Source organism: Panthera uncia (genome assembly GCF_023721935.1).
Source record: "Panthera uncia isolate 11264 chromosome D3 unlocalized genomic scaffold, Puncia_PCG_1.0 HiC_scaffold_8, whole genome shotgun sequence".
NCBI classification, from domain to species: Eukaryota; Metazoa; Chordata; class Mammalia; order Carnivora; family Felidae; genus Panthera; species Panthera uncia.
This window is the reverse complement of record NW_026057586.1, coordinates 63,479,586-63,494,228: the sequence shown is the minus strand read 5'-3', so window position 1 is coordinate 63,494,228 and position 14,643 is coordinate 63,479,586. Positions and strand designations below refer to the sequence as shown.

At 52.8% G+C, this 14,643-nt stretch overlaps 1 protein-coding gene across 3 annotated transcripts; it reads right to left on the bottom strand.

Moving 5' to 3' along the window:
• Nucleotides 1-852: 852 nt before the first annotated feature.
• Nucleotides 853-4,151, bottom strand: TMEM191C (transmembrane protein 191C). Of its 3 annotated transcripts, none has more exons than XM_049620555.1 (10): nt 3,954-4,151; nt 3,523-3,646; nt 3,283-3,333; nt 3,056-3,133; nt 2,866-2,922; nt 2,686-2,745; nt 2,471-2,535; nt 2,315-2,387; nt 2,038-2,078; nt 853-1,238 (listed from the first exon to the last, which is right to left on the bottom strand). In XM_049620555.1, the coding sequence occupies exons 1-10, from the start codon at nt 4,106-4,108 to the stop codon at nt 1,091-1,093; spliced, it is 852 nt and encodes a 283-aa protein (XP_049476512.1). In that variant the 5' UTR covers nt 4,109-4,151; the 3' UTR covers nt 853-1,090. The 3 variants fall into 3 exon arrangements, with proteins under 3 accessions (XP_049476512.1, XP_049476511.1, XP_049476513.1); XM_049620554.1 differs by lacking the exon at nt 853-1,238 and adding an exon at nt 1,712-1,953; XM_049620556.1 differs by lacking the exons at nt 853-1,238; nt 3,056-3,133 and adding an exon at nt 1,712-1,953.
• Between the last annotated feature and the right edge of the window lie 10,492 nt (nt 4,152-14,643).

Genomic DNA, 14,643 nt, shown 5'->3' with positions numbered 1-14,643 from the left:
ATGTTATAATGAATGGCTAAACAAAATGTTTACACCAATTAAAAGTATTAAAGCGGGGGGGGGGGGGGGGGGGGGGGGGGCACCTGGGTGGCTCAGTCCGTTAAGCGTTGGACTCGATTTCTTGCCATGATCTCAAGGTTAGTGGGTTTGAGTATGCGTTGGGCTCTGTGCTGACAGTGTGGAGCCTGCTTGGGATTCTCTCTCTCTGCCCCTCCCCCACGCGCGCGCGCACGCTCTCTCTCTCTCTTTCTCTCTCTCCCTCTCTCTCTCAAAATAAAATTCTTTTATTTTTTTTAACGTTTATTTATTTTTGAGACAGAGAGAGACAGAGCATGAACGGGGGAGGGTCAGAGAGAGGGAGACACAGAATCTGAAACAGGCTTCAGGCTCTGAGCTGTCAGCACAGAGCCTGACGTGGGGCTCGAACTCACGGACCGCGAGATCATGACCTGAGCCGAAGTCTGGCCGCTTAACCGACTGAGCCACCCAGGCGCCCCAAAATAAAATTCTTTTAAAAGTAAGGTATGAGAGGGGCACCTGGTTGGCTGAGTTAAGCACAGGACTCTTGATTTAAGCTAACATCATCCGTAGTCTCACAGTTGGTGAGTTTGAGCCCTGTGACTGGCTGTGTGTTGACTGTGCAGAGCCTGCTTGGAATTCTCTCTCTCTCTCTCTCTCTCTCTCTCTCTCTCTCTAAAAATAGATAAATAAATTTAAAAATTAAAAATAAATTTAAAAAAAATAAACCATCGTATGAGAATATCTTTACAACTCCTAGGCAAGGGTCAAACACAACCAAGCCACCCAGGCACCCCAAGAATGAAATCCATTTAGGACACAGCACGTTAAGTCTTAAATTTGATAGAATTTTATACACAGGATTACATAAACAAATTTAACTCCCAAAAGACTAAAAAAAACACCAACAAATCAATTAGAAAACGATTATTTGGAGGCCACAGCAAAAACCTGTGTGCCGCGCCGGCAACAAGGAGATACACGGAACAATTTTACTACCAAAAAATGTAACGGGTAAAAGTAGGGCAGTATTTGTAACAGGCAAAATGGAACTCAAGGTTCATCATTTCCACTAAGCACAGCATTTCACATGAGTAAAAAGACGAGTCCTCACAAAGACTGCAGTGGTGAGTGTGCACTGCCAGCAGGGCTGGGACTCCCCGAAAGCGGGGCGGACCACAGGAGAGGAATGCCTGGACCGGCACCGGGAAGAACCGACCCTGAAAAAATACAAGAGGTGCTGTGGGGAACTAAATCACCCCCACGCAGCCGGGCCAGAGGAACCACGGATCTCCACGGAGAGGACTTGACCGGCCTGCTCCCCCAACCCCCAGGCTCACTAGCAGGGAAAAAGCAAGTTTAGCAAAAGATACTGGCCAACTTCCGAGTTGGCTCAGGCGTGGCAGCAGGGGCTGTAGGAAAGGGGACCCCTCCCGGAAGCTCCTTGGTGCGAGCCAGCCCAAGGCGCCGGTGTCAGACGAGGACGCACCCTGCTCACTCCCGAGTCGCGGGCTCCGCCGCCGAGAAGCGCCCGGGACAGCCTCTGCAAACTTAAGCACCGCCTGGAAGGCCCAACACCCTCTGCGCCGGAGGTGCCAGGGCCGCTGGGCCGAGGGACACATTACACCCCCCACCCCAGGAGTCTCCCCTCGGCCTCCCCCCAGGCGCCCAGAAACCACACGGAAGACAGAAGTGCTTAGTGCTTGTGGCCACGGCCGGCATGATGCGCGTTAGGCGGGCAGAAGGCCGCGCGCGCGCAGTTGGAGCAGCGGGGACAGAGTGTAGCGCAAACCGCGGAAGGCTGCGTCCGAGTCGAAGCGCGGGAGCCCCCCGCGGAGGGCGGAGGGGTTCACCAGCATCAGGCAGAGCATAGGCAGCGCCAGGAAACCGAGCGGGAGCAACAGCAGCGTCTGCAGCGCGCCCAGAGCCCACAGCCTGCGGACCCAAGGACGGACGGACGGACAGACGGGCAGTGGCGGGCAAGACGCCCAGCGCGCCCGCCGCCTGCCACTGGCTCACCTGAGGCCCGCCCCGCCGGTGCCGCCGAAAAGCCGCCTCTCCTACGGAAAGACGGAGCAGCGTCTAGCTCAGCGCCGGAGCGGAGGGCGCCGCGAGGTCCGAGTCTCTCAAGGAGCAGGAGGGAATCGTAGGGGACCAGTCTCCCGCAGGGCGGGTACGGGGGTTGCGATTCCGTCGGGGGGCGGGCCCTCGAGGGGAGGTGGGACCCCGTGGGTGTGGGTATCTCCCATGTGTTGGGTCCCGACTCCAGCGCGCCCCGCCCAGGGCCCGCGCTCACACAGTCGGCCTTAGCCACCTCTTCCATGAGCGAGCCCGCGCAGTCCTGCATCCGTCGAAGCTGGGAGTCGCACCTGCCAGGAAGCGCATCGAGGTGGACGATCTGCCTCGGTTCCACAGCCACCCCACCTTACCCCCACAGTCCTGAACCCCTTACAGTTCCGGGCCGCCCCTCGAGGCGTCCAGCGCAGCCGCCGCCTCCATCACCTTTCCCTGCAGCTCCTGGAGGGGGAGGGAGTAAGGCGCCAGGACTCGCAGAGGAGATCTCGGGGGTGGGGTGGGGCGGGGAGGGAGAGGAGCAGCTCTGGGGGTGGAGGAGTGGAAGCCACAGTGGAGTCGGAGGTGAGCTGCTCTTGGGACTGAGGGTCGTACCTGCAGGACTCCGCTCTGCTCCTGAAAGCTGGCCCAAGCCTCCTCCGTCCGCTGCACGCCCTGGGATGTGGGGGGCCCTGATGAGACTTGGGATAATAACCCCTCTCCATCCTGCACCTGCCCAGGCTCCACCCACACTCGAAACCGACACTCTCCCTCAAACCCCAGCTCCACTCGCACCTGCCGCAGGCCCTCGGCCTGCTTGGCGTGCTTGGCCTCCACCATCTCCAGTTGTTTCTTCCGACGGATCCAAGGAATGTCAGGAGACCAGCACTCCCGGAACCCCACCCACGCATCCGCTCGGCCCACCCCCGCCCCTCAGGGAGCTGCTCGCACCGCCGCTCCGGCATTGGGGGCCCCACCCAAACACCTGCAACGCCATCAGTTGGGTCCCGAGTTGCTGTTCTGCGCGCTGTTGACTCAGTTGTTCCCCTCCGTAGTAGAAGAGCTAGGGATGGGTCTTGTGAGGACGGGGTTTGCGGGGCTTCAAGGGGCAGGGGATGTCCTTAATGGCCGGGACAGGGTAAAAACCGGGGCGAGGACTACAACGGGACTTCCTAGGGGAAGCTAGAGACTAAGGCCGCCTCCTGACTGTACCTGACTTGACAGCTCCTCCCACTGCTCCTGCAGCTGCCGGTTGTGTTGCTCCTGTGGATAGGGTTGAGGGGGGCAGTCTGGGCCTCTCAGAGACCCCAGGCTCAGCTGCTGGCCCTACCCCAGGCGGGGCGGGGTCCCCAGCAACGGAACGGCCCCACACTGGGTCCCGACCCTGCCCGGGTCCTATTTAGGGCCCCGCCCTCTCCGCAGGCATAGCCCCAGTCGAGGCCCAGGCCCCACCAAGTCTTGCTTGTGCTGCTCCGCCGCTTCCAGCAGCGCGCGCGCGCGCTCCGCGCGCCCCCGCGCTGCCTCGCGCGCCTCCCCTCTCTGGGCCCGCGCCGCCTGGCTTCGCTTCCGCTGTAGGCTGCAGAGGGGAAACTGAGGCGGTGCCACCGAGGGAGGCGGCGGGTGTTCAGACTCCCGCAACCGCCGGGAAAGGCCAGTTACTAGTGAGGCCGAGGAAGCCCGCGCCGGCTCGCCGCACCCTCCCCTTCGTGGGTCCCCTGAGTAGATCTTCCAGGTCCCGCCGGCTTAGAGCGGAGGTTCGGGCCCTGCGGGGAGGCGTAACCGACGGGCCGGCCAGCCGCTCTGCCCAGGCCTAGGTGCCACCACCCGTAGTACTGACCCTCGCGCGCCCGCCTCGTCCCCATCGAGCCCCGCTTCCCGCGCACCTGCGCTCACGCTCCCGCAGGTCCTGCAGGCGCCCGGTGAGGCTCTCGCTCTCGGCCTCAAGCCCCCGCACTAGCTCCTCCAGCTCCTGCTTCCGTAGTCGCCCGTCGCGGTTGTCCTTCTGCAGCTGCAGCAGCAGCTCTTGTGACTCGGCCATGGTGGTTTAGGGGCTCTGCCCCGCCGCCGCCTCCGCCGCTCGCCTAGGGAATCCGGCACGCGGCTGGCGTCACAATGGGCGACAGGGGGCGCCCGAGCACAGCGCACCCTCCAACGCCCCCCACCCCACCCCCCACCCCCGCCCCGCCCAGAGCCGCGGTAGACTAGGGTCAGGCAGGATCGCGCTTCGTCCCTCACGCAAAAAATGTTATGCAAGAGCCAAGATCGGATCAGTAAGGTTAATAAAATACTAATACCTAATGCAGATTGGTTCCCCAATTGAAGATGGAACTTGCAAACTGGTCAGTTTTTCCTGTGGAAAAGACTTCGAAATATATATCAGGATCCATACATATGTTCAGATCTTTTGACCCAATTATTCCACTCCTGAAAATTTGGGGAATAATTAAAAAAGAAAAACAAAACACTAGGCATTAAATGGTTCGTTAAAGGCTTTACAGTAATCACAAAAAGGAAACTTGTAATCATTAGTGTTCTGTTTAAAAATTAAGTGTCATGTCTGGAGATATCTCATCTAGTGAAAAAATATGATTTAGGACTTATGCTAAAATAACTATGATTACCAGGTAAATGGGCAAGATCTTTAAAGGAAGAAGGAGAAGATGTTCTTTAAAGGAAGAAGGTTGAAGTTCCAACTCTTGATTTTGGGTTCAGGTCGTGATCCCAGGGTCATGGGGTAGAGGCCTGTGTTGGGCTCCACGCCGAGTGTGGAGCCTACTTGGGATTCTCTCTCTCTCCTTTTGCCCCTCTCCCCTGCTCGTTTGTGCTCTAACATAAAATTAAAACAAATTTTTTTAGGGGCGCCTGGGTGGCTCAGTCGGTTGAGCATCTGACTTCAGCTCAGGTCATGATCTCACAGCTTGTGAGTTCGAGCCCCGTGTAGGGCTCTGTGCTGACAGCTTGGAGCCTGATTCAATTCTGTGTCTCCCTCTCTCTCTGCCCCTAACTCACTCGCATCCTGTCTCTGTCCCTCTCAAAAGTAAACAAACATTAAAAAAATAATAATTTTTTTTAACTTTTAAAAATGTAAAAGAATACAAAATCAAAAGTTCTTTTGCATGGCGTACAAAGTCTCAGGACAGGTGCTGGAGAAGAGAGCCGAGTCTCAGGTGCTGTTCGAAGGCACCTGGCCACCAGTTCTGACCAGTGCCAACCTGCCCTATAACTCGCTTGCCAGGAAAGGCCTCCAAGACTCTCCTGAAGCCAGGCTCATTCAAGGGGAGGGGAATGGCCCATGATCCCAAGGACTCACCCAAGGGAAGCAGGTCTTGGCTTCCTGGTTAAAGCCCCTTCCCTGCACCGGGTTCCCTCATCTCCGGCCCCTCTCACTACAGCTGTTCCTCTTCCATCCCCTCTCTCCCTCGGAGATGTCACACAGTGTCCTGCAGTTGAGCCCTCCCCATGTGGTGATGCCCATTTGCCACCCTGAGGGGTGACCCCGTCCCCATGCACCCTCACCGGGAGGTTCACCCCCAACACTGCTCCCATGGCCCCCCCAGGTAGTCCTTCCCCCTCTCCTCCAGCTGTTGTCCTAGAAACCTTGAAGTTCTTGATGTCCTAGAAACCTGATTCGTTGACCTCTCTCACCCTCCCTCCAGCCTGTCCCCAAATCCTGGGGCCTGCTGCATGGCAAATTACTGCCCTGTCCCTCCACTTCCACTGTGAGGGGAGAAGCCACCTACCTCATCAGTGCTGTTATGAAGAATAAAGAAGCTGATGTTTGCAAAGCCCTTAGAACACATCTGGCACTAGTAAGTGACACAGAAACCCTTGTTAAATAAGTTTAAATAAAAAACAAGTTTCCAATTTCTGACCTCTTTTAAACATGTTCAATGCTATTCCTCCAGACCAGATCATTCCAAAACTTCCTAAGTAGTCAGCCTGCTCCCACCTCATCTACCCACAGCAACCAGGGGTCAACTGCTCCCCCACTGCCTCCAACACACACATACACACACACTCTCAGCTTTCTGGCAGCTTCCCACAAGTCCATGCCCTCACGCTGCTCAGCCCAGCCTGTTCTTCCAGGCAACCGGCCTCAGAGCCCAGGAATCTGTCCCCTACTGCTCCTTAGACTCACCTACCTGCCACAGGGCCTTTGCACCTGCTCTTCCCCCTGCCCAGCCCTTTCCTCATGTCCTTCAACCCTCCCCGCAATTCCAGCTTCTTAAGAAAGCCTTTCTTGGAGACCCCACCCCAAATCACAACCTCCTATGGCACTTTTCCTGTATCTACCCAGCATGGGTACCCACCTACAATCTGTACTGTGTCCTGCACTGGAATAGGAGCACAGCTAGGACAGGGCCTGGCACACAGAGTTGTTGAATGGGCATGTGGACAGGCCGTCTCCACTGCAGAGATGTGGCATCTTGTCCAAGAGCGTAGGCCACAAACCAGCCATGACCCAGAAGAGCTGTGGCACCAAACCACGTCCTTCCTCTGACCCCACAGCCTGCCCCTTGCTCATTTGCCAAAACCTGCCACACCCATAGGCCTGCCTCTGCCTCCTTGAAAGGACACCCCTGGACCCTGGTGCCCCTGCCATTTTCCCGACCTGGCTAGGTCAGCTGCCTGGCACTGCAGCAGAGCAATAGCCCCAGCAGTACCTTGTGTCTCCTACCAAAGGACAGAGGCTAGTGAGCAGCTGCCTCCCTTGAGCTGCTCTTGAATGCTGCCGTCTGTGTTCCCCTAAGTGGACAGGCTATGTAGGGACATGGGAAGGTGAGATCCCAGGGGTTTTGCTGACAGTCCACTGGCATGAGCCAAGAAAGGGGACTGAAGACAGCGACGTTCACCTCCAGAGGCACGCAGCCTGGAGACTTCCACTGCGGGCCTGCCTGGGTTTCTGGGAACTCACCAACTGGGCTCCTGGTGCCTCCTGTCACCCCAAGATGGAAGCCACCACTTCTCCCTCACCCCCTCCATGGCTACCGCAGGCCCCTGGTGGCCACAACCAACTGTTCCACACACCTCTGCAGTAGCCTGTGGCCAAGGCGACAGTGCAATATGGACATGCGACAAGAAAGCTTGATGAGGAAGGCGGGGTGAGGGCAGGGAAGGCAGCCACCAAAGGGCCCCAGGACGGAGCCTCACCAGCTCCCCAAGTGGCCTGCTGTGGATGAGACGCCTTCACTGCAGGACACAGGGGCCCAGCAGGTGCCTGCTGAGGGCAGAGAGGATCTGAGTGAGCAAGGGCACTGGGCTTACTGCCCGCAGAAGGAAAGGCAGACACTGAGGCCAGGAGGCCAAGCTTGCAGAGCCTGTGGTGTGGACAGAGGGCTGCCTGGCACCTTTGCGGCCACCTAAAGCTGCACATGGCACACCTCTGTTATGGGTTGAGTTATGTCCCCCAGAATCCCTAAGCTTGGAAGACCCAGCACCTCAGAATGTGACTGTATTTGGAGATGGAGGTCTTTAGAGGGGTAATTAGGTTAACATGAGGCTGTTAGGGTGTCCCCTAAGCCAATCTGACTGGGATCCTTATAAGAGGAAACGTGGACACAGACACTCACAGAGGGAGGACAGCCATCTACAAGCCAAGGAGAGAGGCCTCAGGAGAAACCAACTCCGTTGAGACATGGATTCAGGCCTCCAGCCTCCAGGACCGTGAGAAATTACTGTTCAGCTCTGGTTTCTGCGGTGCTCTATTATGACAACCTGAGCATGCGCATACACCCCTTTCCCTCTCCTGAGGATGGGCCAGGCCCACCAGTGGACAGAATGCTGGGGGTGGCCCCCCAAGTGCAGGGCCCACTTGGGGAGGCAATGGCAATGGTGGGAAGGTACACATTGCCGCAACACCCTAGGATCAGCCCAACTGTTTGATTTGGCTTTGGAGGTCCTTCCCCGCCTGGCTAGAGTCTGGGTGCCACCCTCCCCCACCACACACATCTCTCTGGCCACAAGGAAATTGCTTCAGTTCCAAAAATACACCGACTCCTCCTCCTGGCCTTCGTATATACTGTTGTGTCTGCCTGGGACACTCCCCCTAGCCCCCCACTGCCATTGCTTCTGGTTGCAGTCCCCTTCCAGGTGGCCTGACCCTCTCGAGAGCTACAGAAGCCTCCTGTGGACACCGTCCCCCTCCCTTGTGAGTTCTGGGACGTGTTTCATCTCAGGTGATCCAGGGGCAGTACTACCATTTACCCCCAGGGTTGAGTTAACGCAAGAGCTAGTGCTGCTGAGCACTTGGTACAGTGCTGGCTATGGAGGACTTGGGTTAGCATTAGTTTTTATCTGCCTGTTGCCTTCACATGACTCAAGGATCCAAGAGGTCAGGGGCCACGTCCATGCACCGTCAATGAACCCAGCACTCTGGGCCCAACACACAGTCTACTGTCCTGGGCTCCTCAGATGTCACATGGATGCACACCCACCTGACAGAGAGAAGCCAATGGTGACATTCCGTTGGTGCTGGCCCTGATCTCACACCAGGGATGCCTGCAGGTGGCAACCAGCTTTGTCGCCTGTGGCCAGAAAGAAGGGCTGAACATGAAATAGGTTAACACCAAGACTGTTTGTTGACATTTCCTAAACTCACTGGTCAGTGGCATTAGCAGAGACCAGTGCAGTGGGGAGGGGAGCTGCTTGCTCTCCTCCCAGAAGGCCAAGTGCCCAGGACAGGGGGTTCTTTATGGCTGGGCAGTAACTGGTAAGACTTCCAGCAACCCTGCCTCCTACACTGCCTGATGCTGAGGAAGACAGCCTGGGCCCCGAGGGTGGGCCAGCCTCCTATGCTGATGCCAAGGCCTGCCCAGCTTGCCTTTCCCAAGAATCAGACCTTTTCTCTCTGCCTATCTGGTTTCTACAGCATAGAGGCCATCTTTCAGCTTGTTGTGGGCAGAGGACAATCTGGGGCACGTGGCTACCTGTTCTCCCAGGGAGACTGTGCTGACCACACTCCTCCAGCCAGCTGCTAGGTGACTGCCCTCCTTAGCGTGAGGTTTGTACAGGTTCCAGGTTTAGGAAGGGTCCCCCATTGCCTCCCAGCAGGCTCCTTCCTCTTCAAGGCCCAGGACTGTAGGAGGGCAGAGGCCAGCCTGTGCCAAGGGGGTGGTCAGAGCAGATTGGGTGCCAGGCCACTTTAGTGTAGGTCTCACACGTTCTCGTTCAGAGTGGATGTGCATATTACCTGCAGAGGACATGCAGAAGCACAGGTGGCACTTTGGAATCACCAACAGTAACATTTCACAGCACACCTGAGACTAATGACACACCCTGGCTTTTACCAGGTTTGAAGAATGAACCATTCAAAAGTTTCCTGTACATTTGGTGTACAACTTAGCAAATGCTCTCGTAGAAGGTCTTGTGGGAAACATTTCTTGAAATATTTAGCATCCAGGATACTTCCTCATGCACGAAAGTGGAAACAGCCTCTAGTTCACTCTTCCTGACCTTTTCCCCTCCCTCTTGGCACACAGAGCCAACTAGCACGCTCAGTCACATCTTCTGGCCTAATGGCAACAGAGTAGTTTTTCCTCCCTCTTTGTTCCTTTTTTCGGCTCATTCTCAACTACATAGAATTCCTTCACTGCCATCTACCTCAAATGGCTTTTGAAAAGAGGCATGTTTTAAAGCAAACACTCCAGGGGCTCCTGGGTGGCTCAGTCAGTTAAGCGTCCGATTCAGCTCAGGTCATGATCTCACAGTCTGTGGGTTCGAGCCCTGTGTCAGGCTCTGTGCTGATAGCTCAGAGCCTGGAGCCTGCTTCGGATTCTGTGTCTCCCTCTTTCTCTGCCCCTCCCATGCTCATACTCTGTCTCTGTCTCTCAATAATAAATAAAAGTAAAAAATAAAAAAGTTTAAAAACATGTTTTAAAAAAATAATAAACCAAACACTTCATGGAAGGGAACAGTGGTACCTACAGCTCAGAACCTGTCTTTGATCTCTAACCATGGAATGACTCCCCAGCCTGGCCCTGATTTAGAGTCTGCCTGCAATAGAGTATTTCGTCTCACCTTTCACCATTCTCTAGAATGTTCTTCAAGCCCCTAGCGCTAAGAATCTCCAGTTTGGCAGAAGGCTCTGTCAGAAGTGCCACTGCCAGCTCAGTACAGGCAAAAACAGTGTCTCATCTCCCTCCATTCCACACATCTTAGGTAACTATTGGATTGATTCCAAGATGCTTTTTAGGGTTTCATTTTTTTAAATGTTTATTTATTTTTGAGAGAGAGACAGAATCTGAGGCAGGCTCCAGGCTCTTAGCTGTCAGCACAGAGTCCGATAAGGGGCTTGAACTCATGGACCATGAGATCATGACCTCAGCTGAAGTCGGATGCTCAAATGACTGAGCCACCCAGGCACCCCTAGGGTCTCATTCTTGAATATCAGAGCCTGCTAAGGTCACCCAACATTTGAAGAAAGCCTTTAAAATTACATTTTTTAAGTATAAAAACTAACCTAAAGTGGTGATCTAAAAAGGAACTAGACACTATGCAAGGAACAGAAGAAAATGTCAAAAAAATTAAATTTTCCTTAGAGATTACATCTATGAAAAGAGAACAAAATGCAATAAGCAAAGCACAAACACAAGAAAGGAAATTCAAAATAATTGCTGACACGTTTTAAAAATGAGTAAGTTTACTGAAGGGAATGGGTCTCCAGAATGAAACCAATCCACCAAGTGCCCAACCCAATGAATGAACAAACCACCTAGAATAAAGAGACAATACTAGAAGTTTCCAGAGAAGGTTACATACAAAGGGAACTGGACTTCTCATCACACTGGAAGGTAGAAGCCAATGAAGCAACACTTGCAAATTCAACAGGAAAATGAAATCCAACCTACAATTCTATTCCCAGCCAAACTATCAATTCTGAGTCGTTTAAAAGCATTTTCAACATTCAGCTTCAAAAACCTACCTCCCATGTGTTCCTTCTCAGGATGTACCAGATAAAACATCCTATCTACACAAGGAGGTAACCTGAGAAAACAACACATGGGATCCAGAAAAGTGGGCTTCCAGTGCAGGAAAAAAAGCAAGAGAACTCCTGCCAAATTGGTGCAGGAAAACATCAGGTTCCAGAAGGATGTCCCTTGAGGGAAAAAGAATAGACAGCATCTGATTCTGTGGAAAGCTGTACTGGGAAGCATTTCAGAGTTAAAGGGTGGAGGAAGATAGAGACACAAATCAATCTAAGTAACTGAAAACATAATTAACCTCAAGAAGAACAAAATATTGTACAAAAAGATGCACTACACCACTTGGTTCAGCAATAAACAAATACATAGTGATAATGACAAGTATGGATTCAGAAATTGCACACTGAACCAGTTTTATTATTTATTTATTTATTTATTTATTTATTTATTTATAAGAAAGAGAGAGAGAGAGAATGGGGGAGGGGCAGAGAGAGGGGGAGACACAGAACTTGAAGTGGGCTCCAAGCTCTGAGCTTTCAGCACAGAGCCCAACGTGGGGCTCAAGCTCATGAACCATGAGATCATGACCTGAGCTGAAGTCAGATGCTTAACTGACTGAGCCACCCAGGCGCCCCTGCACCAGTTCTTATAAATGAAGTTAAATGAAACTTAGCCATGCCCACCTCCTTATGTTGTTAGTGGGAGCTTTTGCAGTGACAGCAGGGTTGAGAAGTCATTGTAGAGACTGTATGGCCCACAAAGGCTAAAATAGTTACTATCTGGCTGCTTTACAGAAGTTTGCCAACCCCTAGATTAAACTAAACTATCTGGGGGAATTTAAGGGAAGAGGAAGAGGGTATAAATGCACTAAGCTGAACTAAAATCCCCATCTATAGGTCCCAACTCTGAAAAGGATGAGTTAAGACAGCAGTGTAAGCCTACTATTTAGAAATGTGGAGATAAATGCATAAACAATGCTACAAATTAAAAGTGGGGGTCTGCATACATTGTGATGGGGTTAAGGGAACAAAAGACTATTTTTTGTTTTAAGCCTTTTTCTTTTTTTTTTAGTAATCTCTACACCCAACATGGGGCTCAAACTCACAATCCCGAGATCATGAGTCACATGCTCTTCCAACTGAGCCAGCCCAGGCACCCGTGTTAAGCCTTTTAAAGAAGCTTTTGATTATTTAAACTATGTTCAGTTAGTACTCGGAAAAAAACAAAAACAAATTTTATTTTATTTATTTTTATTTATTTTATTTTATTTTGTTTTATTTTATTTATTTTATTTTGTTTATGGGGCACCTGGGTAACTCAGTCGGTTAAGCATCTGACTTCGGCTCAGGTCATGATCTCACCGCTCCTGAGTTCAAGTCCCAAGTGGGGCTCTGTGATGACAGCTCAGAGCCTGGAGCCTACTTAGGATTCTATGTTTCCATCTCTCTCTGCCCCTCCCCTGCTCATGCTCTTTCTCAAAAATAAACAAACATTAAAGAAAATAACAAAATTTGGGGTTCCTGGGTGGCTCAGTTGGTTAAGCATCCAACTTCAGCTCAGGTCATGATCTCACAGTTCGTGAGTTCAAGCCCCACGTCCGGCTCTGTGCTGACAGCTCAGAGCCTGGAGTCTGCTTCAGATTCTGTGTCTCCCTCTCTCTCTCTCAAAAATAAATAAAGATTTTAAACAATTAAAAATAAATAAAATAATAAAGTTTATTTAGAGAGTGTACACGTGCACAAGCAGGGGAGGGGCAAGAGAAGACACAGAATCCCAAGCAGGCTCCATACCATCAGCACAGAGCCCATTCTGGGGCTTGAACCCACGAACTGTGAGACCATGACCTGAGCCAAGATCAAGAGTTGGCACTTAACCAACTGAGCCACCCAGGTGCCCCATGAATTTTAAAAGAATTGAACAGTTGGCACCGCCTGGCTCAGTCGGTAGAACATTCATCTCTTGATCTCAGGGTTAAGTTCGAGCCCTATGTTGGGTGTAGAGATTACTTAAAAACAAATGTAAAAAAACACACTTGAAAGAAGAAATAAAAATAATTCAATGGAGCTTACCATGGTTTAGAGCAGCAATGTCCATATTCTTCTGGAGTTTTGGGGTCTGAGGTCATCCGCTGCTGACCTAGAGCCACTTGAACATCTAAAGTCCAATCAGGGGTCTAAGCTGGCTGACCACCTTCCTGGCCCCAGCCCTGCCCCTTCTACTGGATCTTCACTCATTCTGGGATTCCCCTCTGGTAGCTGGGACAGTCCACCAGGGAACTGGAACCACTGTCTCTGCCCCTGGAAACTTAAGACTATCTTTTCCTTCCTCCCCCCTTTACCCTAAGCAGGAATCAGGAGCAGTGTGCAGTAGAGAGCCCTTGTCTTGCCCTAGCATGACTCTGCTGCTCCAACAGGTGGTCCTGGGCCCAAGCCAGACCTCCCTTCATCTAGGCCACCAGGTCCCTGTCCCTATCTACATATCCACTGCTTCCTGAACAGGCTAACTCAGGCCAACACTGCCCAAAAGGATGTTGACCCTAGGGTGCTGGTTCCCTGGTCCACAGCCCAACCCCAGGATGCACACACATGGCCAAGTGAGATTCCAGACCCTGGGGCCATTTCACCTGAAACCCGCCCTTAGGACAATAGTGTGCAGATGGCTCATCCCAGCTCCCACCCTCCTACGTCTTGCAAGTGCTGGACACAGGAAAGCAGTGTGTCATTTAGCAGAAGAGAACAGGCACAGAACACAGAGGCCCCATACAAGATAGTTTTCAATCAAGCTTTTAATGAAAAGATCATAAAATAACAGTTTCTCATCACTGTACATTAAGACTGCACGCTTCTGAATGGAGAGATCAGTCGTCGGTGAATTGCTTTTTCTATGACACTTGTGGGCTGCGTACCTGCAGCTCTGACCTGAATTTATCCATACTCTCAAAGGAAGTGAACTCGATGCGAAGACGGATAGCGGCGGTGGCCAGTACAGGAGTGCGATCACGGTGCCCCTCCCCCTTCCGGGAAGGAAATAAGAGTAGGACGTGATCCCGCTTCTCCGATTAAACAAAACGGCTATAACCCCATCCCTCCCCCTCCCCCTCGAGGTATTTGCGAATGGGCGGGTGCCCAACCTGGGGTCCCCCAAGGGGGGAGGGGGAAAACAAGTGATGGGTGGGATACAGAGAGGCTCCCCTCAGCACCTGGCCCCACGGGGCCCCACCAAGTGGAGGGGGGGAGCCCTGGGGAACCTCCCTGCCCCAAGTGAGGTCTGTTATGCAGCATTTTTGAGGTCAATAAATTACAGCAATAAATAGCAAGGTGAGGTAGGGGGAGGGGTTCCCGGTAGAAAAATTAAAGTGGGTGACTGAAGCTGGCGGGGGAGAGGGGTCCTAGGAAGGGGGGCCTGGGCAGCCTCCATTCCCACAGCGAACCTCCACCCCCTGATCTGGAATGTCACACTGAGGCTGAGTAGGTCCCTCTCTCCATCCTAGCACTCCTGGCATCAGTTCACAGGTTCAGTAATGTCTGCCCCAACGTGACTCTGGCGAAGAGCAAGGGCCTTGGTCCCTTCTAGGGGTACAACAGGGCTGAGATCCCTGGTCTGTTCTCTGGAGGCCCGGTGCCTCTGCTTTCCTCCCCAAGCCAAGGGGGTG